Source organism: Thalassophryne amazonica, chromosome 7, assembly GCF_902500255.1.
Source record: "Thalassophryne amazonica chromosome 7, fThaAma1.1, whole genome shotgun sequence".
NCBI classification, from domain to species: domain Eukaryota; kingdom Metazoa; phylum Chordata; class Actinopteri; order Batrachoidiformes; family Batrachoididae; genus Thalassophryne; species Thalassophryne amazonica.
The window spans coordinates 9,324,651-9,349,196 of NC_047109.1; the positions used below are offsets into that span (position 1 = coordinate 9,324,651).

Below are 24,546 nucleotides of genomic sequence, written 5' to 3' on the forward strand. Positions count from 1 at the left end.
GGATGCCTTCAACTGACTGGCTGCCTATAATAGTATGCAGCAACCTTCAACACATTCAGACAGAAAACCATCCAGGTTAGTGGGTATGTCTCACAGTCAGAGTCCATATGGACTTCTGTTACATACAGTGGGGTAAAAAAGTATTCAGTCAGTCTCTGATTGTGCAACTTCTCCTACTTAGAAAGATGAGAGAGGTCTGTAATTGTCATCATAGGTACACTTCAACTATGAGATACAAAATGAGAAAAAAAAATTCCAGGAAATCACACTGTAGGATTTTTCAAGATTTTTTTTGTAAATTATGGTGGAAAATAAGTATATGGTCAATAACAAAAGTTCAACTCAATACATTGCAACATAATCTTTGCTGGCAGTGACAGAGGTCAAACATTTCCTGTAAGTCTTCACCAGGTTTGCACACACTGTAGCTGGTATTTTGGCCCATTCCTCCATGCAGATCTCCTCTAGCACCCAGAAGGCCAAGGTCTGGTCAAATGACCAATCTACCTCTAAATCAAATCAATTTTATTTATATAGCGCCAAATCACAACAAACAGTTGCCCCAAGGCGCTTTATATTGTAAGGCAAAGCCATACAATAATTACGGAAAACCCCAACGGTCAAAACGACCCCCTGTGAGCAAGCACTTGGCGACAGTGGGAAGGAAAAACTCCCTTTTAACAGGAAGAAACTTCCAGCAGAACCAGGCTCAGGGAGGGGCAGTCTTCTGCTGGGACTGGTTGGGGCTGAGGGAGAGAACCAGGAAAAAGACATGCTGTGGAGGGGAGCAGAGATCAATCACTAATGATTAAATGCAGAGTGGTGCATACAGAGCAAAAAGAGAAAGAAACACTCAGTGCATCATGGGAACCCCCCAGCAGTCTAAGTCTATAGCAGCATAACTAAGGGATGGTTCAGGGTCACCTGATCCAGCCGTAACTATAAGCTTTAGCAAAAAGGACAATTTAAGCCTAATCTTAAAAGTAGAGAGGGTGTCTGTCTCCCTGATCCGAATGGGGAGCTGGTTCCAGAGGAGAGGAGCCTGAAAGCTGAAGGCTCTGCCTCCCATTCTACTCTTACTACTAGGAACTACAAGTAAGCCTGCAGTCTGACAGCGAAGCGCTCTATTGGGGTGATATGGTACTATGAGGTCCCTAAGATAAGATGGGACCTGATTATTCAAAACCTTATAAGTAAGAAGAAGAATTTTAAATTCTATTCTAGAATTAACAGGAAGCCAATGAAGAGACGCCAATATGGGTGAGATATGCTCTCTCCTAGTCCCTGTCAGTACTCTAGCTGCAGCATTTTGAATTAACTGAAGGCTTTTCACGGAACTTTTAGGACAACCTGAAAATAATGAATTACAATAGTCCAGCCTAGAGGAAATAAATGCATGAATTAGTTTTTCAGCATCACTCTGAGACAAGACCTTTCTGATTTTAGAGATATTGCGCAAATGCAAAAAACCAGTCCTACATATTTGTTTAATATGCGCATTGAATGACATATCCTGATCAAAAATGACTCCAAGATTTCTCACAGTATTACTAGAGGTCAGGGTAATGCCATCCAGAGTAAGGATCTGGTTAGACACCATGTTTCTAAGATTTGTGGGGCCAAGTACAATAACTTCAGTTTTATCTGAGTTTAAAAGCAGGAAATTAGAGGTCATCCATGTCTTTATGTCTGTAAGACAATCCTGCAGTTTAGCTAATTGGTGTGTGTCCTCTGGCTTCATGGATAGATAAAGCTGGGTATCATCTGCGTAACAATGAAAATTTAAGCAATGCTGTCTAATAATACTGCCTAAGGGAAGCATGTATAAAGTGAATAAAATTGGTCCTAGCACAGAACCTTGTGGAACTCCATAATTAACCTTAGTCTGTGAAGAAGATTCCCCATTTACATGAACAAATTGTAATCTATTAGATAAATATGATTCAAACCACAGCAGCGCAGTGCCTTTAATACCTATGGCATGCTCTAATCTCTGTAATAAAATTTTATGGTCAACGGTATCCAAAGCAGCACTGAGGTCTAACAGAACAAGCACAGAGATGAGTCCACTGTCTGAGGCCATAAGAAGATCATTTGTAACCTTCACTAATGCCGTTTCTGTACTATGATGAATTCTAAACCCTGACTGAAACTCTTCAAATAGACCATTCCTCTGCAGATGATCAGTTAGCTGTTTTACAACTACCCTTTAAAGAATTTTTGAGAGAAAAGGAAGGTTGGAGATTGGCCTATAATTAGCTAAGATAGCTGGGTCAAGTGATGGCTTTTTAAGTAATGGTTTAATTACTGCCACCTTAAAAGCCTGTGGTACATAGCCAACTAATAAAGATAGATTGATCATATTTAAGATTGAAGCATTAATTAATGGTAGGGCTTCCTTGAGCAGCCTGGTACCCTGAACCATCCCTTAGTTATGCTGCTATAGACTTAGACTGCTGGGGGGTTCCCATGATGCACTGAGTGTTTCTTTCTCTTTTTGCTCTGTATGCACCACTCTGCATTTAATCATTAGTGATTGATCTCTGCTGTCTTCCACAGCATGTCTTTTTCCTGATTTTCTCCCCTCAGCCCCAACCAGTCCCAGCAGAAGACTGCCCCTGCCTGAGCCTGGTTCTGCTGGAGGTTTCTTCCTGTTAAAAGGGAGTTTTTCCTTCCCACTGTCGCCAAGTGCTTGCTCACAGGGGGTCGTTTTGACCGTTGGGGTTTTTCCGTAATTATTGTATGGCTTTGCCTTACAATATAAAGCGCCTTGGGGCAACTGTTTGTTGTGATTTGGCGCTATATAAATAAAATTGATTTGATTTGGTAGGAATGGGGTCTAATAGACATGTTGATGGTTTGGAGGAAATAACTAATGAAAATAACTCAGACAGAACAATCGGAGAGAAAGAGTCTAACCAAATACCGGCATCACTGAAAGCAGCCAAAGAGAACGATATGTCTTTGGGATGGTTATGAGTAATTTTTTCTCTAATAGTTAAAGTTTTATTAGCAAAGAAAGTCATGAAGTCATTACTAGTTAAAGTTAAAGGAATACTCGGCTCAATAGAGCTCTGACTCTTTGTCAGCCTGGCTACAGTGCTGAAAAGAAACCTGGGGTTGTTTTTATTTTCTTCAATTAGTGATGAGTAGTAAGATGTCCTACCTTTATGGAGGGCTTTTTTATAGAGCAACAGACTCTTTTTCCAGGCTAAGTGAAGATCTTCTAAATTAGTGAGACGCCATTTCCTCTCCAGCTTACGGGTTATCTGCTTTAAGCTGCAAGTTTGTGAGTTATACCACGGAGTCAGGCACTTCTGATTTAAGGCTCTCTTTTTCAGTGGAGCTACAGCATCCAAAGTTGTCCTCAATGAGGATATAAAACTATTGACGAGATAATCTATCTCACTCACAGAGTTTAGGTAGCCACTCTGCCCTGTGTTGGTATATGGCATTGGAGACCATAAAGAAGGAATCATATCCTTAAACCTAGTTACAGCGCTTTCTGAAAGACATCTACTGTAATGAAACTTATTCCCCACTGCTGGGTAGTCCATCAGAGTAAATGTAAATGTTATTAAGAAATGATCAGACAGAAGGGGGTTTTCAGGGAATACTGTTAAGTCTTCAATTTCCATACCATAAATCAGAAGAAGATCTAAGGTATGATTAAAGTGGTGGGTGGACTCATTTACATTTTGAGCAAAGCCAATCGAGTCTAACAATAGATTAAATGCAGTGTTGAGGCTGTCATTCTCAGCATCTGTGTGGATGTTAAAATCACCCACTATAATTATCTTATCTGAGCTAAGCACTAAGTCAGACAAAAGGTCCGAAAATTCACAGAGAAACTCACAGTAACGACCAGGTGGACGATAGATAACAACAAATAAAACTGGTTTTTGGGACTTCCAATTTGGATGGACAAGACAAAGAGTCAAGCTTTCAAATGAATTAAAGCTCTGTCTGGGTTTTTGATTAATTAATAAGCTGGAGTGGAAGATTGCTGCTAATCCTCCGCCTCGGCCTGTGCTACGAGCGTTCTGGCAGTTAGTGTGACTCGGGGGTGTTGACTCATTTAAACTAACAGATTCATCCTGCTGTAACCAGGTTTCTGTAAGGCAGAATAAATCAATATGTTGATCAATTATTATATCATTTACTAACAGGGACTTAGAAGAGAGAGATCGAATGTTTAATAGACCACATTTAACTGTTTTAGTCTGTGGTGCAGTTGAAGGTGCTATATTATTTTTTCTTTTTGAATTTTTATGCTTAAATAGATTTTTGCTGGTTATTGGTGGTCTGGGAGCAGGCACCGTCTCTACGGGGATGGGGTAATGAGGGGATGGCAGGGGGAGAGAAGCTGCAGAGAGGTGTGTAAGACTACAACTCTGCTTCCTGGTCCCAACCCTGGATAGTCACGGTTTGGAGGATTTAAGAAAATTGGCCAGATTTCTAGAAATGAGAGCTGCTCCATCCAAAGTGGGATGGATGCCGTCTCTCCTAACAAGACCAGGTTTTCCCCAGAAGTTTTGCCAATTATCTATGAAGCCCACCTTATTTTTTGGACACCACTCACACAGCCAGCAATTCAGGGAGAACATGCGGCTAAACATGTTACTCCCGGTCCGATTGGGGAGGGGCCCAGAGAAAACTACAAAGTCTGACATTGTTTTTGCAAAGTTACACACCCTAAAGTCCACGGATAGTCACCTGACTCCAAGATCCCCTGTGGAGAGCTACTTCTGTTATGTAAACAAGGAAGTCTCAGAACACCTCAGGGGAGGGGCTGACTTGGCTAGCCACATTCTTGTGTTTGCATATTTGCTGTCTGAAAGGGCTGCTGATTTGTGCTTAGGTGGATAAATAACTTTACCCTGGGGGAGAGATGAAATTTTGTTTTCTGAATTGTATTGAAATGTACCAAAAAACACATCAAAAGAAAACTTTGTTTTCTGAATTGTATTGAAATGTACCAAAATCTACCAAAAACACACCAGAAAACCAAAATATATACAATAGGTACAGGTTACAGTCACTCACAATGACTAACAGTCCCCACACTGTTATTATTAAGGATATGATTCCTTCTTTATGTTCTCTAATGCCATATAACAACACAGTGCAGAGTAGCTACCTAAACTCTGTAAGTGAGATAGAGTATCTCGTCAATAGTTTTACATCCTCATTGAAGACAACTTTGGATGCTGTAGCTCCTCTAAAAAAGAGAGCTTTAAATCAGAAGTGCCTGACTCCGTGGTATAACTCACAAACTCGTAGCTTAAAGCAGATAACCCGTAAGTTGGAGAGGAAATGGCGTCTCACTAATTTAGAAGATCTTCAGTTAGCCTGGAAAAAGAGTTTGGTGCTCTATAAAAAAGCCCTCCGTAAAGCTAGGACATCTTTCTACTCATCACTAATTGAAGAAAATAAGAACCCCAGATTTCTTTTCAGCACTGTAGCCAGGCTGACAAAGAGTCAGAGCTCTATTGAGCTGAGTATTCCATTAACTTTAACTAGTAATAACTTCATGACTTTCTTTGCTAACAAAATTTTAACTATTAGAGAAAAAATTACTCATAACCATCCCAAAGATGTATCGTTATCTTTGGCTGCTTTCAGTGATGCCGGTATTTGGTTAGACTCTTTCTCTCCGATTGTTCTGTCTGAGTTATTTTCATTAGTTACTTCATCCAAACCATCAACATGTTTATTAGACCCCATTCCTACCAGGCTGCTCAAGGAAGCCCTACCATTATTTAATGCTTCGATCTTAAATATGATCAATCTATCTTTGTTAGTTGGCTATGTACCACAGGCTTTTAAGGTGGCAGTAATTAAACCATTACTTAAAAAGCCATCACTTGACCCAGCTATCTTAGCTAATTATAGGCCAATCTCCAACCTTCCTTTTCTCTCAAAAATTCTTGAAAGGGTAGTTGTAAAACAGCTAACTGATCATCTGCAGAGGAATGGTCTATTTGAAGAGTTTCAGTCAGGTTTTAGAATTCATCATAGTACGGAAACAGCATTAGTGAAAGTTACAAATTATCTTCTTATGGCCTCGGACAGTGGACTCATCTCTGTGCTTGTTCTGTTAGACCTCAGTGCTGCTTTTGATACTGTTGACCATAAAATTTTATTACAGAGATTAGAGCATGCCATAGGTATTAAAGGCACTGCGCTGCGGTGGTTTGAATCATATTTGTCTAATAGATTACAATTTGTTCATGTAAATGGGGAATCTTCTTCACAGACTAAAGTTAATTATGGAGTTCCACAAGGTTCTGTGCTAGGACCAATTTTATTCACTTTATACATGCTTCCCTTAGGCAGTATTATTAGACGGTATTGTTTAAATTTTCATTGTTATGCAGATGATACCCAGCTTTATCCATCCATGAAGCCAGAGGACACACACCAATTAGCTAAACTGCAGGATTGTCTTACAGACATAAAGACATGGATGACCTCTAATTTCCTGCTTTTAAACTCAGATAAAACTGAAGTTATTGTACTTGGCCCCACAAATCTTAGAAACATGGTGTCTAATCAGATCCTTACTCTGGATGGCATTACCCTGACCTCTAGTAATACTGTGAGAAATCTTGGAGTCATTTTTGATCAGGATATGTCATTCAAAGCGCATATTAAACAAATATGTAGGACTGCTTTTTTGCATTTACGCAATATCTCTAAAATTAGAAAGGTCTTGTCTCAGAGTGATGCTGAAAAACTAATTCATGCATTTATTTCCTCTAGGCTGCACTATTGTAATTCATTATTATCAGGTTGTCCTAAAAGTTCCCTAAAAAGCCTTCAGTTAATTCAAAATGCTGCAGCTAGAGTACTAACGGGGACTAGAAGGAGAGAGCATATCTCACCCATACTGGCCTCTCTTCATTGTCTTCCTGTTAACTCTAGAATAGAATTTAAAATTCTTCTTCTTACTTATAAGGTTTTGAATAATCAGGTCCCATCTTATCTTAGGGACCTCGTAGTACCATATCACCCCAATAGAGCGCTTCGCTCTCAGACTGCAGGCTTACTTGTAGTTCCTAGGGTTTGTAAGAGTAGAATGGGAGGCAGAGCCTTCAGCTTTCAGGCTCCTCTCCTGTGGAACCAGCTCCCAATTCGGATCAGGGAGACAGACACCCTCTCTACTTTTAAGATTAGGCTTAAAACTTTCCTTTTTGCTAAAGCTTATAGTTAGGGCTGGATCAGGTGACCCTGAACCATCCCTTAGTTATGCTGCTATAGACGTAGACTGCTGGGGGGTTCCCACGATGCACTGTTTCTTTCTCTTTTGCTCTGTATGCACCACTCTGCATTTAATCATTAGTGATCGATCTCTGCTCCCCTCCACAGCATGTCTTTTTCCTGGTTCTCTCCCTCAGCCCCAACCAGTCCAAGCAGAAGACTGCCCCTCCCTGAGCCTGGTTCTGCTGGAGGTTTCTTCCTGTTAAAAGGGAGTTTTTCCTTCGCACTGTAGCCAAGTGCTTGCTCACAGGGGGTCGTTTTGACCGTTGGTCGAGACCCCGATGAGGACGACGAGCATGCAGATGAGCTTCCCTGAGACAGTTTCTGACAGTTTGTGCAGAAATGTTTGGTTATGCAAACCGATTGTTTCAGCAGCTGTCCGAGTGGCTGGTCTCCGACGATCTTGGAAGTGAACATGCTGGATGTGGAGGTCCTGGGCTGGTGTGGTTACACGTGGTCTGCGGTTGTGAGGCTGGTTGGATGTACTGCCAAATTCTCTGAAACGCCTTTGGAGACGGCTTATGGTAGAGAAATGAACATTCAATACGCGAGCAACAGCTCTGGTTGACATTCCCGCTGTCAGCATGCCAATTGCACGCTCCCTCAAATCTTGCGACATCTGTGGCATTGTGCTGTGTGATAAAACTGCACTTTTCAGAGTGACCTTTTATTGTGGGCAGTCTAAGGCACACCTGTGCACTAATCATGGTGTCTAATCAGCATCTTGATATGGCACACCTGTGAGGTGGGATGGATTATCTCAGCAAAGGAGAAGTGCTCACTATCACAGATTTAGACTGGTTTGTGAACAATATTTGAGGGAAATGGTGATATTGTATATGTGGAAAAAGTTTTAGATCTTTGAGTTCATCTCATACAAAATGGGAGCAAAACCAAAAGTGTTGCGTTTATATTTTTGTTGAGTATAATATGCTGTCTCAGTATACTGCTGCACACTTTCCCAGGTTTCTCAGTACACTCCCTCTTCACTGGGTACTTTGCTATTCAGTAATATCAAACGATGGATTCTACATTCTTATATTTATTTGTTGTATGCTTGTTTTGGCTGTGTTGCAATTTTAATTATAAATGTAAAGGAAATAATTTTAGGTTTAGACTGATGCTTGAACTAAGGAAAACTGAACTGATCTTTAATAGAAGATGTTGGGGCTGTTTTTTTTTAATGCAAATTGATAATTCCAAAAAATTAAATATTGATTCACTGTTGAATAAACACTTGCGAACTGAAGGAACAATATACGTACACTCATTGTTTTTTGTAGTTATATGGTTGCTAAGGCATTTTTCACAACAAAATAACAGTATCGACATCCGCACTATCAAGGTTAGGTTTCAGGTCAACTAACAACCATGGCAAATGAAACTGGAACCGAAAATCAGCTGAACCAACCTTTGCTGCAGAGCTCTGGGTGAAGAGGCCGCTTGAGTCCAGATCCACAGCCGCAGAGGTCGTACTGTGGCACGAATGCATCTATAACACAGTCCGCTGCTTCGTCAGGCCTCCGCCAGCTTTCCCGCAGCCGCACCGCTCTGAATATATTCACGGTGACAATTTCAGCAACACCCGAGTTCGAAGCGTTCAGATTGCAGTAAACCTCAGGCTTCGACACACAGTTTACAAACTGCGTTTCAAACGCTTTCAAAACACAATCACGTGACCGGCTTTGAAGCTCAGCTTAGCTGCTGTAGTTCCGGGTTCTGACAGTAGGCTGACAGTAGGCTGCGTTTTCGAAACGGCTACAGATTTAGACATAGTGAAATTTATTGGAACTTTCGAAAATGCCATTTGAGCAGGTATTTATTGTTACGAGCGCTCCTGCGCATCAATATAAACACGCCCGCTTTCGTTTTGAGCAGCCATCTTACCACTCCCCATGTGGGTGATGAGAACGTCAGCAAACGGATCAATACAGGGTCACAAGGCCCAGTGGTGAGGGGTTTACGGGTCAGGGTTAAGGTTGGGGGTTGATTTTCCACTGGGCCTTCTGAAAATGATACGGCCGAGGGTACTACAGTGGTTTTGTCTCTTTATAATGTCTATGGTTTTGACTGTCACTAATAAACCTCCCTGTTCTGAACATCAGAGAGCAGGTGGCCTGATGGGGAAATTTCCACAGTAGGGTGCCCTAAATCGTGGTGATCACACTCACTGTAATCAACTGTATTAGCGTTCAGACACAAGTGAAAGAATTAATGTTCAGATAACTTAAAAACTGCAAAAATATCTTAAATAACTGGTTACAAAGAGACATGACACTGGAACAGTGCTAACCAAAATGGAAGTCATATCCCAGCTTATCTATTCCGCCTGCTCCTTAGCAATACACTCCAAGATTATCAAGGATATTAACAAAAACAGCTTCAACTTAATTTGGAAAAATAAGCACTATTATATTAAGAAATGTGGCATGGTCAGAAGGTATGAAGAAGGTAGAATAAAAGCATTGGACTTTGAAATTATAAATGGTGTCTTAAAAATTAAATGCCTTCAGTCTTTTCTGATTAGAGGTGAACAGATATAGTTCTCGACACCTTATCTTTAAAAAAATTTGGCAGCATTGATATATAATTAAGATTTGACTTTATGCTATCTAAATTACCTGTTTTTCACCAGCAGATTCTGTCATATTGATAAATGACTTATAAACATAACTACAGCCCCCAAAATGCCTATTTGAAACAAGAGTGTCATTTTGTTTAGATAATAGTAAGCTACTGCATAACGGATACAATCCACCTGACTTATTGAGAAAAAGAATGTAATGCAGATTGTATTTTCTTTGGAGGTGTGGTTCTCATTGAATCGCTGCTAAATCTGATTTTCGTTATACATACTGAGAATTGCCATTGTGTCTCTTTGCTCTATATTTGAATAAAGTTTTAAAAAAATTGACTGTATTAGCACAGAAATGTGTTGATTTCATAGAGGTTGATCTGCAGTGAATCAACCACCATATGTGACCAGCAGAGGGACCTATATTGTTACGGGAATGTCTAATGTGAGCAAGTGGAGGAGCAGAAGAAGACAGGAGACACAACACAGGAAGCATTATGTTTGCACAGTTATTGCACATTAACTAATGACTGTGCCACCCAGGACCCCATGGGGTTTGGACCACCTTGGATGGAGGGTTCTTGATGATAAGTGCACACATAGAGGGTGGCACAGTGTGTAGTTTGGTAATCATACTGCCAGTGTTGTGTGGGCCGCTGAAGAGGAGGTACTGCTGGCCCACCACCACCAGAGGGCGCCCTGCCTGGAGTGCGGGCTCCAGGCACCAGAGGGCGCTGCTGCCTTATGGGAGCAGCCAGGGTGACAGCTGTCACCCATCACTGGACACAGCTGTTCCACTCAGCACGGAGGTATATCAGCAGGACGGCGTCTCCACCTCAGTGCCGAGATATCGCCTTAAGATTGAGGTAACCTTCTCTGCAAGCATATTCTGTATAATCTGATAAAACTTGTTAAACCTTTTCAGGACAGCTGACTACTGAAAGCTAATTACTTGGATAAGTACTCACCTTCCTGCTTTATTGTGACAAGAGGTGGAGGCGGCTTCTCCCCTCTCCGTTTACTGGGTGCTGTCGCATCCACACCTGTGTGTTTGTTGCTCTCTCCCGCCAGCAGTACCGGATCCGACGAGCGGAGGCAGTGGCCACCTGGGAATTCGGGACTTGGCGGTTCCAGTACTTCTGGGGTTCGGTGGCAGAGGAGATCTGGGTGGTTCCGGTTCGACTAGGACGGACGTCTCCTACCTTCGAGCCTGCCCACACGACACCAGCAGATTTCGGCTTAAACCCCAAATTATTGATTGTTGTATCGGTTGTGCTCGTTTCACAACAGTAAAACTTGTTATTCACCTTTCTCCATTGTCCGTTCATTGCGCCCCCTGTTGTGGGTACGTGTACCTACACTTTCACAACAGGATATCTCGGCCAGCGTCATGGATCCCGAGGGGCGTCAACCGGCTGTTGAACGGCCAATGGAAGAACAGGGCGCGTCGGCGTCTTCGGGAGGGGTAATCGGTGAGTTGCAGCGGATCCTCACCGCTTTCACCACTCGGATCGATTTAATGACCGAGCAGCACGTTCTCCTAAACCGCAGGGTGGAGGCTCTCGCCGCACAAGTGGAAGCGCGCCCTCTGGGCGCCGCTGCGGCTCTCCCTCCCGAGGACCCTGCGCGTGATAGTGACGTTCCACTGGTCGTTCAACGGTCCCTTCCTCCATCCCCAGAAGCTTACATAAGCCCTCCAGAACCGTACGGAGGCTGTGTGGAGACGTGCGCGGATTTTTTGATGCAGTGTTCGCTCGTCTTCGCACAGCGTCCCGTGATGTACGCGACTGACGCTAGCAAAGTAGCTTATGTAATAAACCTGCTTCGCGGGGAGGCACGCGCTTGGGCTACAGCGCTCTGGGAGCAGAACTCACGGCTCCTTCATACATACGATGGGTTTGTGCGGGAGCTCAGAACGGTGTTCGATCACCCCAATAGAGGAGAGACCGCTTCAACCGTGCTACTGTCAATGAGACAGGGGCGTCGGAGCGCAGCTGCCTATGCAGTCGCCTTCCGCATCGCGGCGGCGAGATCCGGCTGGAATAGCACTGCCCTCCGCGCCGCCTTTGTAAACGGACTGTCACTGGTCCTAAAGGAGCACCTGGTGGCGAAGGACGAACCGCGGGACTTAGATGGGCTCATCGATCTAGTCATATGACTCGACAAGCGGCTAGAAGAACGCCGTCGGGAACGAGGCGAAGGGCGTGGCCAGGCACGCATCGTCCCTCTCCCTTCCGGTTCCGACCGAGCTCCGCCCTTCCCACGCTCCTCTGTTCCTGCGCTCCGTGCGCCTACGGCTCCCCCTGCTGACGAAGCTATGGACACGAGCAGGGCAACATTTAGGGCACCTGGAGCACAAAGGAGGCGGGCCTACGGAGCTTGTTTTGTTTGTGGCTCGAGTGAGCATCTTGCAAGCGACTGCCCCGAGCGGTTAAACTCCAACGCCCGCCCCTAGAGACTGGGCCAGGGGTGGGCCAAAACATTCACGTGGGACACACCCACATTGCCACACGACTCCCAGTCACGATCCTGTATGAGGATTCAACCCTGAAGGCCCCAGCACTGGTGGACACGGGCTCTGAGGGGAATCTGCTAGACAGTAGATGGGCCAGGGAGATAGGGCTCCCTCTGGTGGCTCTTACCTCGCCTGTACAGGTTCGGGCACTAGATGGCTCCCTACTCCCACCGATCACGCATAAGACACCACCAGTAACTCTGGTGGTGTCAGGTAACCACCGGGAGGTGATCGAGTTCTTTGTGACTCAGGCCACCTCCCGTGTGGTTCTGGGTTTTCCCTGGATGCTAAAGCACAATCCCCGGATCGATTGGCCGTCCGGGGTAGTGGTACAGTGGAGCGAGACCTGCCATCGGGAGTGTCTAGGTTCCTCGGTTCCTCCCGGCTCCCACGCTAAGGAGGAGGTCCGAGTCCCGCCCAATCTGAAGGCGGTGCCGGCGGAGTACCATGACCTCGCGGACGTGTTCAGCAAGGATCTGGCTCTCACGCTTCCTCCCCACCGCCCGTATGATTGTGCCATTGATTTGGTTCCAAGCAGTGAGTTCCCGTCCAGTAGGCTGTACAACCTCTCACGGCCGGAACGCGAATCAATGGAGACCTACATCCGGGACTCATTAGCTGCCGGGTTGATCCAGAATTCCACCTCTCCGATGGGTGCTGGTTTCTTTTTTGTGGGTAAAAAAGATGGCGGGCTTCGTCCATGCATTGATTACAGGGGGTTGAATGAAATCACGGTTCGCAACCGATACCCGTTGCCCTTGTTGGATTCAGTGTTCACCCCCTTGCATGGAGCCAGAATCTTCACCAAGCTTGATCTTAGGAATGCGTATCATTTGGTTCGGATCCGGAAGGGAGACGAATGGAAGACGGCATTTAATACCCCGTTAGGTCATTTTGAGTACCTGGTCATGCCGTTCGGTCTCACTAATGCTCCCGCGACTTTCCAAGCGTTGGTAAACGATGTCTTGCGGGACTTCCTGCACCGGTTCGTCTTCGTGTATCTAGACGATATACTCATCTTTTCCCCGGATCCTGAGACTCATGTCCGGCATGTCCGTCAGGTCCTACAGCGGTTGTTGGAGAACCGCCTGTTTGTGAAAGGCGAGAAGTGTGAGTTCCACCGCACCTCTTTGTCCTTCCTGGGGTTCATCATCTCCTCCAACTCCGTCGCTCCTGATCCGGCCAAGGTTGCGGCGGTGAGAGATTGGCCCCAACCCACAAGCCGTAGGAAGCTGCAACAGTTCCTCGGCTTTGCTAATTTCTACAGGAGGTTCATTAAGGGCTACAGTCAGGTAGTTAGCCCCCTGACAGCCCTGACCTCACCAAAAGTCCCCTTCACCTGGTCGGATCGGTGCGAAGCCGCGTTCAAGGAGTTGAAACGGCGCTTCTCGTCTGCACCAGTTCTGGTGCAGCCCGACCCTAGCCGCCAGTTAGTGGTTGAAGTGGACGCCTCGGACTCAGGGATAGGAGCGGTGCTCTCCCAGAGCGGGAAGACCGATAAGGTTCTTCACCCGTGTGCCTATTTTTCCCGCAGGTTGACCCCGGCCGAACGGAACTATGACGTCGGCAATCGAGAACTCCTTGCGGTGAAAGAGGCCCTCGAAGAGTGGAGACATCTGTTGGAGGGAACAGCCGTGCCATTCACGGTTTTCACTGACCATCGGAACCTGGAGTACATCAGGACCGCCAAGCGGCTGAACCCCAGGCAAGCCCGCTGGTCACTGTTCTTTGGCCGTTTGACTTCCGGATTACCTACCGTCCCGGGACCAAGAATCAAAGATCGGATGCATTGTCCCGGGTACACGAAGACGAAGTCAAAACGGAACCGTCGGATCCCCCGGATCCCATCATCCCATCATCCCGGAGTCCGCTATCGTGGCCGCCCTCACCTGGGACGTGGAGAAGACCGTCCGGGAGGCCCTGACCCGTGACCCGGACCCCGGAACCGGACCAAAGAACAGACTCTACGTCCCACCGGAAGCCAGAGCTGCAGTACTGGACTTCTGTCACGGTTCTAAGCTCTCCTGTCACCCTGGGGTGCAAAGGACCGTGGCAGTCGTCCGGCAGCGCTTCTGGTGGGCGTCCCTGGGGGCCGACGTCCGGGACTACGTCCAGGCCTGTACCACCTGTGCCAGGGGCAAGGCCGATCACCGAAAGACCTCAGGGCTGCTACAGCCGCTGCCCGTTCCACATCGCCCCTGGTCCCACATCGGCCTGGACTTTGTCACGGGTCTCCCGCCATCCCAGGGAAACACCGTCGTCTTCACGATAGTGGACCGGTTCTCCAAGGCGGCCCACTTCGTGGCCCTCCCGAAGCTACCAACGGCCCAGGAGACCGCGGACCTCTTGGTCCACCACGTCGTCCGTCTGCATGGGATACCATCAGACATCGTCTCCGATCGCGGTCCCCAGTTTACCTCGCACGTTTGGAGGAGCTTCTGCCGGGAACTGGGGGCCACAGTCAGCCTCTCGTCCGGGTATCACCCCCAGACCAACGGGCAAGCAGAGCGGGCCAACCAGGAACTGGAGCAGACACTACGCTGTGTGACAGCCGCGCACCCGACGGCCTGGAGTACCCACCTGGCCTGGATCGAGTACGCCCACAACAGTCAAGTGTCGTCAGCCACCGGCCTCTCCCCTTTTGAGGTGTGCTTGGGGTATCAGCCCCCCTTGTTTCCGGTGGTTGAGGGAGAGGTCGGTGTGCCCTCGGTCCAGGCCCACCTACGGAAGTGCCGTCGGGTGTGGCGTGCCGCCCGCTCTGCTTTATTGAAGGCCCGGACGAGGGCGAAGAAACATGCAGACCGGCGGCGGGCCCCGGCCCCCAAGTATCGTCCTGGGCAGGAGGTATGGTTGTCCACCAAAGACATCCCTCTGCAAGTGGACTCTCCGAAACTCCAGGAACGATACATCGGACCCTTCAGAATCCTGAAAGTCATCAACCCCGCCGCAGTGAGGCTCCAGCTCCCGGCCTCGCTGCGGATCCATCCAGTATTTCACGTGTCAAGGATCAAGCCCCATCACACCTCACCCCTCTGCACCCCGGGTCCTGCACCACCTCCTGCCCGGATCATCGACGGGGAACTGGCTTGGACTGTGCGCCGGCTCCTCGACGTCCGTCGAATGGGCCGGGGTTTTCAGTACCTGGTGGACTGGGAGGGGTACGGTCCCGAGGAACGCTCCTGGGTGAAGAAGGGCTTCATCCTGGACCCGGCCCTCCTGGCCGACTTCTACCGTCGCCATCCGGACAAGCCCGGTCGTGCGCCAGGAGGCGCCCGTTGAGGGGGGGGTCCTGTTGTGTGGGCCGCTGAAGAGGAGGTACTGCTGGCCCACCACCACCAGAGGGCGCCCGCCTGGAGTGCGGGCTCCAGGCACCAGAGGGCGCTGCCGCCTTACGGGAGCAGCCAGGGTGACAGCTGTCACCCATCACTGGACACAGCTGTTCCACTCAGCACGGAGGTATATCAGCAGGACGGCGTCTCCACCTCAGTGCCGAGATATCGCCTTAAGATTGAGGTAACCTTCTCTGCAAGCATATTCTGTATAATCTGATAAAACTTGTTAAACCTTTTCAGGACAGCTGACTACTGAAAGCTAATTACTTGGATAAGTACTCACCTTCCTGCTTTATTGTGACAAGAGGTGGAGGCGGCTTCTCCCCTCTCCGTTTACTGGGTGCTGTCGCATCCACACCTGTGTGTTTGTTGCTCTCTCCCCGCCAGCAGTACCGGATCCGACGAGCGGAGGCAGTGGCCACCTGGGAATTCGGGACTTGGCGGTTCCAGTACTTCTGGGGTTCGGTGGCAGAGGAGATCTGGGTGGTTCCGGTTCGACTAGGACGGACGTCTCCTACCTTCGAGCCTGCCCACACGACACCAGCAGATTTCGGCTTAAACCCCAAATTATTGATTGTTGTATCGGTTGTGCTCGTTTCACAACAGTAAAACTTGTTATTCACCTTTCTCCATTGTCCGTTCATTGCGCCCCCTGTTGTGGGTCCGTGTACCTACACTTTCACAACAGCCAGCCCCTTATTTGAATGTTGAATATTGAACCTGGTGCCAACTTCGCAGTGTTGGGGAGGTTCACGGTTCACGTTATGACTTGGTTGGATGTACTGAACCTCCCAATGGAAAATTTGAAAATGAAATCTGATCAAATATATAGCCTTTTTACTGCATTCTATGGCAGTCTGGGAACCGAAAATACTGACTCTTTAATCCGGTGGTGTCCAAAGTCATTCCAGAAAGAACCAAGAGTGTGCAGGTTTTCTTTGCAGCCACTGAGCTCAGCAGGTGATTTCACTGATGAACTCATCCCAACTGCTCAAAGTGATGTTAATCATACTACAAACATAATGACTAAATTCTGTTGGGTTCCATTTATGATGAATTATAATTTATTTATTTTCAGTAAGAGGGCAGCATGGTGGATTAGCGGTTAGCACTGCTGCCTCACAGCGAGAAGGTCATGGGTTTGATTCCCGCCTGTGGCTTTCTGTGTGGAGTCTGCATGTTCTCCCCGTGTTTGCGTGGTGCTCCGGTTTCCTCCCACATCCAAAGACATGCGGGTTAGGTGGATTGGAATCTTTAAATTTTCCGTAGGTGTGTGAGTGGGTGTGAACGTGTTTGTTTGTCTGTCTGTTTGTGGCCCAGTGACAGACTGGCCTCCTGTCCTGGGTGTACCCCGCCTCGCGCTCTATGGCTGGGATTGGCTTCAGCCCCCCGCAACCCTTAATGGGACTGAGCGGTTGAAGATGAGTGTGTGAGAGTATTTTCAGTAAGAGTGTGAAAGGGGAATTTAGGAAGTACCTTTAATGCACCATCAACACGAGTGGAAAAATAGCACCACTTTTTAACCCGACATATTTAAAACAATTTGTGTAAAATACGTACATTCCATAGATTCCAATTTAGGTGAAGTTGTTTACTATTTTATCAATAAATATAATTAAAATGTTCAGAGTTTTGCTGCTGACAATTTTTAAAATTTGATGCTTTTGTTTGTAAAATATATGACGCATTGTTACTGTGTCTTTAAGAAAACAATCATTGGTTGGAAATAAAGGCTGGGTGGAAGGGAAACTCCTGCGTGTGAAGTGCGCGTGCGCCACACGGGTGGGTTTTCACGGTTTCCCCCCCTGTCTTATTTTTGAGTGAAACATTTTCTGTTAGTTATTATAATCTGAAGAAGTGACTTGGATGGATGGTGAAAACGACTTGAAGACAAGATTAATCAGTTCTCCTCGGCAAGTATGTATTTTGTGTACTTTTATTCCACATTTTATGTTACAGCTTTATTACAAAATCATGGATGAAATTCATTTTTCCCCTCGGAATTCTATACACAATACACCATAATGACAATGTGAAAAAAGGGTTGTTGTTTTTTTAGATTTTGAAAATTTATTTAAAATAATACTAAAAACCCCTAAGAAATCATGTATTCATATAAGTATTCACAGCGTTTGCCATGAAGCTCAAAACTCAGCTCAGGTTCAGTTTCCACTGATCATGCTTGAGATGTTTCTACAACTTAAATAAAGGACATGTTGCACCGAAATCATAAGATTTAAGCTGTTAGTGACCATCCGATGATCCACCGGCCGGGGTTACTTTGGGCACTTCCGCGACCAGTTTCAAAGTATATGGCATTCGCAGCAAACAGAGACCTCCGAAAACAAAGTACTCGTGAGTACTCGTGTGTTTCCGACAGGTGACGTACGTAGATATTAGAAGCGTCCCAGCGTGCGCTTGAAAGCTGCTAACTTTAAGAACTGTGACACAGATTAATTCCGATGCCGTGTTATGACGACTCGTTTTTAAGTGACAACTGTTAATTTTGATGCAGTCACGGCAAAAGGAGCAGCCGTGAGAAGGTTTACTGCGCCTGCGGACATAAACGCAGCCTGGTAAAAAAAAAATTAAAGCAAAACGCTTAGAAGTTGTATATAACTGTGCAAAAAAAATCTAATATATATATATATATATATATATATATATATATATATATATACGCACACACACAAAACATTTGTCAATGTAAATAATTATTGGTGAATTTTTTTACAGCTATCAAAGACTTCAGTATTCAGAATTCATCTTGATACAGGCTTTCACTTTGGATTTGACAGAGTCCCATTGATTTAATAGAAGTTTTTTACATGAAATATTTGAAATTTTTTCCTAGATTCGGAAGGTGTTCTGAAGCCTAGGATGGATGGATTAAGGGAATAATGCATACTGGAAATAATAAATCAACAATACTGATAAGTACAAAGACATTTCAGAAAAAAACACAAATGTAGCAATTTGTTACCATGCATGGAAATGTGCAAATGAACACAGTATACAGAGTTTTGGTTGATTTAATTTAACGTGTTTTATGCTGAGATATAAAGTCCATAAAGTGGTTTTTGCACAGTGAGTGTTGTGAAAGTGTAGTGACACGGACCCACAACAGGGGGCGTTAATGAACGGACAATGGATAAGCCAAAAAGTAACAATTTAATGTTGTGAATTGCACAACGGAATACAGACAATAACAACTGAGGAGTACAGTCAATCATACACAAGGTGACGTGTGGGCAGGCTCGAGGATAGAAGACGTCTGTCCAGAGAAGAGCCGGATCCCACACGGCTTCCACCGCCAACGGATCTGAAGAACACCGGAGCCGCCAAGTCCCGAGTCCCAGGTGGCCACCGTCTCCAGCTGTCAGACCTGGTACTGCTGGCAGAAACAGAAACAGTTAATGGTGGGTGTGTGAAGACACACCCAGTAATTTTTCCTTGCTCAGTTCCTCCGGGAGGGAGAACCTCCACCTCCAGAAACAGAATCACCCGTGCAGCTCCTGTCAGTCACTTCCCTGGAAGGAGTGAGAGGCGAAGACGTCGCACTCACACTATCCGCCAGTCCAGCTTCAGACTGTATCCGCAGGAAAACGGCTGCACACAGAACAATGTTTAGTCTTAGAAAATCACAGCAGAGAAGGTTACCTTGAGTGGTAGCTGATTTCTCAGCGAGGAGGTGGAGTTGCAGTCCGGCCTTTATGGTGATGAGTTGGATGAGTGACAGCTGGTGCAGATGATAAGTGACAGCTGTCACTCCCAGTGGCTCCAACGCCCTCTTGTGCTTGAAGCCCGCACTCCAAGCAGGGCGCCATCTGGTGGTGGTGGGCCAGCAGTACCTCCTCTTCAGCGGCCCACACAACAATGAGCTCAGTAATAAGTTTGCTCAGAAAGCATTTTAAAGATTACAAAGTTCTTGTATATGTTGAGGTTTTGGGTTTTTTTGTGTCTTCAGAAAGCCTGTGAGATGGAGGACATGGCCCAGGTGATGAAGAAGGTGGTGCAAAAGAGCTCCAGAGGACTTTGTCAGCTTGCCTGCAACCCGCTGAAGTCACTGTGCTCTCCAGGTGATAAATGATTCACAACGCTCAGTGTTCACACCCTGACTACAGTTTCTAAAAACACCATGAACATTGTCTCCACATTATACTTTTATAGATGGGAAGCTCATTTTTGCAGGTTCAATAAGTTACCTTTGTTTTTCATAATTCCCTGAGGCCCGTTGGTGTCTGTGCTTACGCCCAGATTCCATAGTGTGAAGCAGATGATGCCAGTCCGTCTCAGGTTACTTCCCCAGCCGTGTACAGCTGGGTGGACTGAGACCATGTAGATAAAATGTCTTGTCCAAGGACACAGACAGGTAGCAGGAGTGGGATTTGAACTAGTCATCAACCAGCTGGCCAGCTTTATTTTGCCTTCGACATATAATTCTGACTTATTGTCAATAAATTATACATTTCTAACACATAAATATGATCATAACTTTAATAATTATTACTTGTAATGTCATAATTATACCTGAGCATGACCTATGACCTTGCAGCCTTACTAACATTTTGGCCCATAACTCATCCAGTGACATGTACATGCACTTTTTCTTGGTCACCAACTTTGTCTGAGGTCAAATTTTAAATTTAAGGGAAACATGAACTGCACTTTTGTTATATCTATTAGAATAGTTGTTTTTTTTGGGGGGGGGGGTGTTGGTTAAAGGTCGATAAATCAGTAAAATACAGACACACACACACACACACGATGACAACAACAGCAACAAATGTTTTTTGTGGTTTCAAAGATGGTTATGGTCAAGTTGGGTGAGCTCTCAACTGCAAACACGATGCATGTACTAACCACCCCAGAACTGTGGGACCGCCACACAAGCCACACCACAATCATGAGACTTCCACAAGAGACACACCAGCACCACATGACTTCAATACTTGGAAACACGTAACCTCCACATGAGCTGCACCAGAACCACAAGACCTCCACGTGTGGCACACCAGAATCATGTGACTTCAATACTTGGAAACATATAACCTCCACACGCGTCGCACCAGAGCCATGTGACTTCTACAAGAGACACTACAGAACCACGTGACTTCAATACTTGGAAATATGTAACCTCCACAAGCACCGCACTAGAACCACAAGGCCTCCACATGTGCTGCACCACAGTCATGTGACTTCCACTCAAACTGCACCAAAACCACAAGACCACCACATGAGCTGCACCAGACCCACGTGACTTAAATACTTGGAAACATGTAACTTGGAAACTGGCATAGTTCCACCTTAGAATTGGAATATAATATATAAGATATACCTTACTGAATTTTCATGTAACCTCCACACAAACTGTGCCAAATCCATGTGACCTCCACATGGGCTACAACAGAGGTCGGAACACCCTGCTCAGGGTGCTGCGCTCATTGGAGCATCATCTCTGCTGTTTTGGCATTGTGGGATAGCTCGCCGGACTACTTTTGCCTGACCCAGTGCTGAGTTTGCCAACATCCAACATGAGAAGATGCTCCTGGATGAGCGTGAGTATTGACTTACGATCATGTAGGCGTAAAAACACACGAGATACACAAGTTCTTGTGCCAAATATACTCCTTATGTTTTAGTTACCCATGAAAACACACTGTCATTGCAAATACAGCATTGTTTGGGAACTACTTTTTGCACAGGAATTCTTCAAGCACGTTGGCCGCTGCGCGTACTAACACAGAATATACAAAAACTGTATAGTTGACCAAAACGAGAGCGTCCACTTTTAGCTTGACGTAAGCTAAGCTTGTGGCGCTCGTGAGAGTATGAGGTCGGGATACGGAAGTAGCTGGGAATCCAGATCAAAGGTTTCAGTCATTATTTGGGCTTAGGTCAGGGTATTTCTTGACATTTTCTGCTATTAGTAAAATGTAACTTTGTGTCTATTTTTCCTTCCTTAAAGCTCAAACTCATCAGCATGTTGAGGATAAAACGACTCAAGGTAAAGTCCACTTTGTGCTTCCCAAAGATCTCCATGAACTCTCAAGAAAACGGTCAATGTTTTGCATAGTCACTCTGTTAATTATTTTTAAATTAATTGATGTTTGTCTACAACAAGTGAATCCAGTCATTGGACATCTTTTTAGTTTGCTCATTTTTTATTTCTTTAGATCAGAATCAAGAAATATGCAGTTTACTGACAAAAACCCCCAAAAACAAGCAGCAAACAGGGTTGTTGGCATTCTTGCTCATTAAATGCTAAATGAGTAATTAACAGTTGTAATTGGTGCAGGTTCTTTTATGTCTGTCAACTAAACAATTAACTGAATATTGATTCCAACAGTAACATAACAAAATCTGCGTTTGTACCCCTCAATGAGACTGGCTGCATTTCATAAAGAGCCATGAAGTAAAATCCTTAACATGCATTAAACTGTGTTTAGTGTCTTCAGCTGTTAATTAAGGCAGCTTGTTGGGAAATTTCAGCAACAATAGGGAAGTTTGTGACCATGTTTGTATGTTGTATTGTTTTGGAATTTATAACTTCCCATTCTCACATTCTGTTTTCTCTTCCTCTTTGTCGTTCACCCACACATCAGCAGTCGGTCTTCTGAGTTCACCATCCAACGTTTTGATTCTCAACATCAGCAACGCAACCTTAATTCACTGCGTCATTGGAAATCACAACACTGCAGTTGTAGAAAATCAGCCTGGTCTGCAGGAAGCTGAGTCACAAGTGCACGGTGAGTAATGGCACAAAAGCGGTCACATGATTTTTATCTGTATTTTTTTTTTTCCCAAGAAGGTTGTGCAGCTTGGATCTTCTCCATGGTATATACACACTCTGTCACAGTGTTAGAATAACAAATATTTAATTTAGAGCCGGTTTCTCTCCATTGAGCTGCCCAAGAGAACCAGTAAGAGTATCTCACTGGGCTGTGACTGGTGGACAGTAGGTGGAGACACAAAGTCACACCAAAACAGGCAAAGAGGTGACAACTTTTTCACTTGAAATCTCACTGAATTGGTCCTGCTGACACGTTCATCCAGGACGATCGACTGTCGGTTGAACACTGTCCAGAGCGGTGATGAAAATACGGCTACAAATCTCGAGCAGTCTGCACACATATCGTGGGAGAGCCACTGACAAGCCGCATGGTGCATATCTGGAAGTCGAACGGCACTGGCGTGGCTGAAGTGATGACACATTTGCACACAAAGTGCTCAGGATGACTGTGGAATATTATATTACTGTTAGTATCTATGTGTCGCGGACATGAATGAGCGAAGCTCTTCAGCATCTCACCACATCATTTCTGGTTTGTGGCTTTGTCTACCATCGGTTTGTGGCTTTATACAACCATGTTGTCCAGTTTGTGGCTTTTTCCCCACGGGGCAGATTTTTTGTGCCATTTCCAGTTTGTGCCTTTCTATACCATAGAGCGAGCTGCTCGTATTATGTGAAAGAAGCTGTGAAAATTCCCCAGACTTTAGGCATGGAAGAAAAAAAACACCACAAATAATAAACTAAAATAAATAATTATTAAAGAACAAGAAGAAAAGTGCAGACAGCCACTCACAGACTTGTAAAATCATGTCCAGAAACTGTGTCTCATCAAATATTATTGTCTCCATTGTTGGGAAAGTGTAGTGACACGGACCCACAACAGCGGGCGTTAATGAACGGACAATGGATTTAAGCCAAAAAGTAACAATTTAATGTTGTGAATTGCACAACGGAATACAGACAATTGCAGTTGAGGAGTACAGTCAATCATACACAAGGTGACGTGGGGGCAGGCTCGAGGATAGAAGATGTCTGTCCAGAGAAGAGCCGGATCCCACACGGCTTCCACCGCCAACGGATCTGAAGAACACCGGAGCCGCTAAGTCCTGGGTCCCAGGTGGCCACCGTCTCCAGCTGTCAGACCTGGTACTGCTGGCAGAAACAGAAACAGTTTAATTGGGGTGTGTGAATACACACCCAGTAATCTCTCCGTACTCAGTTCCTCCGGGAGGGAGAACCTCCACCTCCAGAAACAGAAACACCCGTGCAGCTCCTGTCAGTCGCTTCTCTGGAAGGAGTGAGAGGCGAGGACGTCGTAAACCCACACTATACGCCAATCCAGCAGAAGACTGTATCCACAGGACAAACGGCTGCACACAGAACAATATTCAGTCTCAGTAAGTCACAGCAGAGAAGGTTACCTGAGTGGTAGCTGATTTCTCGGCGGGGAGGTGGAGTTGCGGTCCGGCTTTTATGATGATGTGGATGATAGTAGAATGAGTGACAGCTGGTGCTGTTGATGAGTGACAGCTGTCCTTCTCTGTTGCTCCAGCGCCCTCTTGTGCTTGAAGCCCGCACTTCAAGCAGGGCGCCCTCTGGTGGTGGCAGGCCAGCAGTACCTCCTCTTCAGCGACCCACACAACATCCATTGGATCTACTGCCCTGTATTGTACAGTCTTCCGCTGATGAGGTGCTGTGATCCTCTGGAACAAACAGCCACCTCTCATCTTATTTCCATTGACGTCCTCACAAAGAATAAAAATAAAAATAATAAATCCAGGTTGCCTCGTCTGTATCTTCCCAACAGGTGTAGTTCGCATGTTCCCTGTGTGCTCGGGGATTGTCGCCGGCCGGCAGCATTAACCTTATCACCACTGCAGTCCTCAAAAAAATAATTAAACAAATAAAAAGAAGAAAACTGGTTGGTGCAGTTCCTCCAGAGCCAGACTGTGCGTGGAGACTGATGGACTCGCTGTGTGTGTCAACCCCTCACTGTCACAGCGGGCAGCAGCCTGGCACCGGGAGCCGCAATACAGACTCCCAGAATAGGCTTAGGTGTGGAGGAAAA

The 24,546-nt window shown here is 45.8% G+C and overlaps 1 protein-coding gene across 3 annotated transcripts in view; it reads right to left on the bottom strand.

Annotated features, from left to right (window-relative positions):
• rnf144b (ring finger protein 144B) overlaps nt 1-9,021 on the bottom strand; it is a 62,631-nt gene extending 53,610 nt beyond the window's left edge. Inside the window, exons 1-2 of one of the 3 annotated variants that reach the window (XM_034173814.1) lie at nt 8,675-9,007; nt 1,596-1,604 (exon numbers count right to left, since the gene is read on the bottom strand). Coding sequence is in view for 2 of the 3 variants with exons in the window: in XM_034173813.1 (XP_034029704.1) it covers nt 8,675-8,755 (81 nt within the window). In the remaining variant the exon portion in view is untranslated. Of the gene's footprint in view, nt 1-1,595; nt 1,605-8,674 lie in introns of all 3 variants that reach the window. The other 2 variants (XM_034173813.1, XM_034173812.1) reach the window with 2 other exon arrangements.
• Between the last annotated feature and the right edge of the window lie 15,525 nt (nt 9,022-24,546).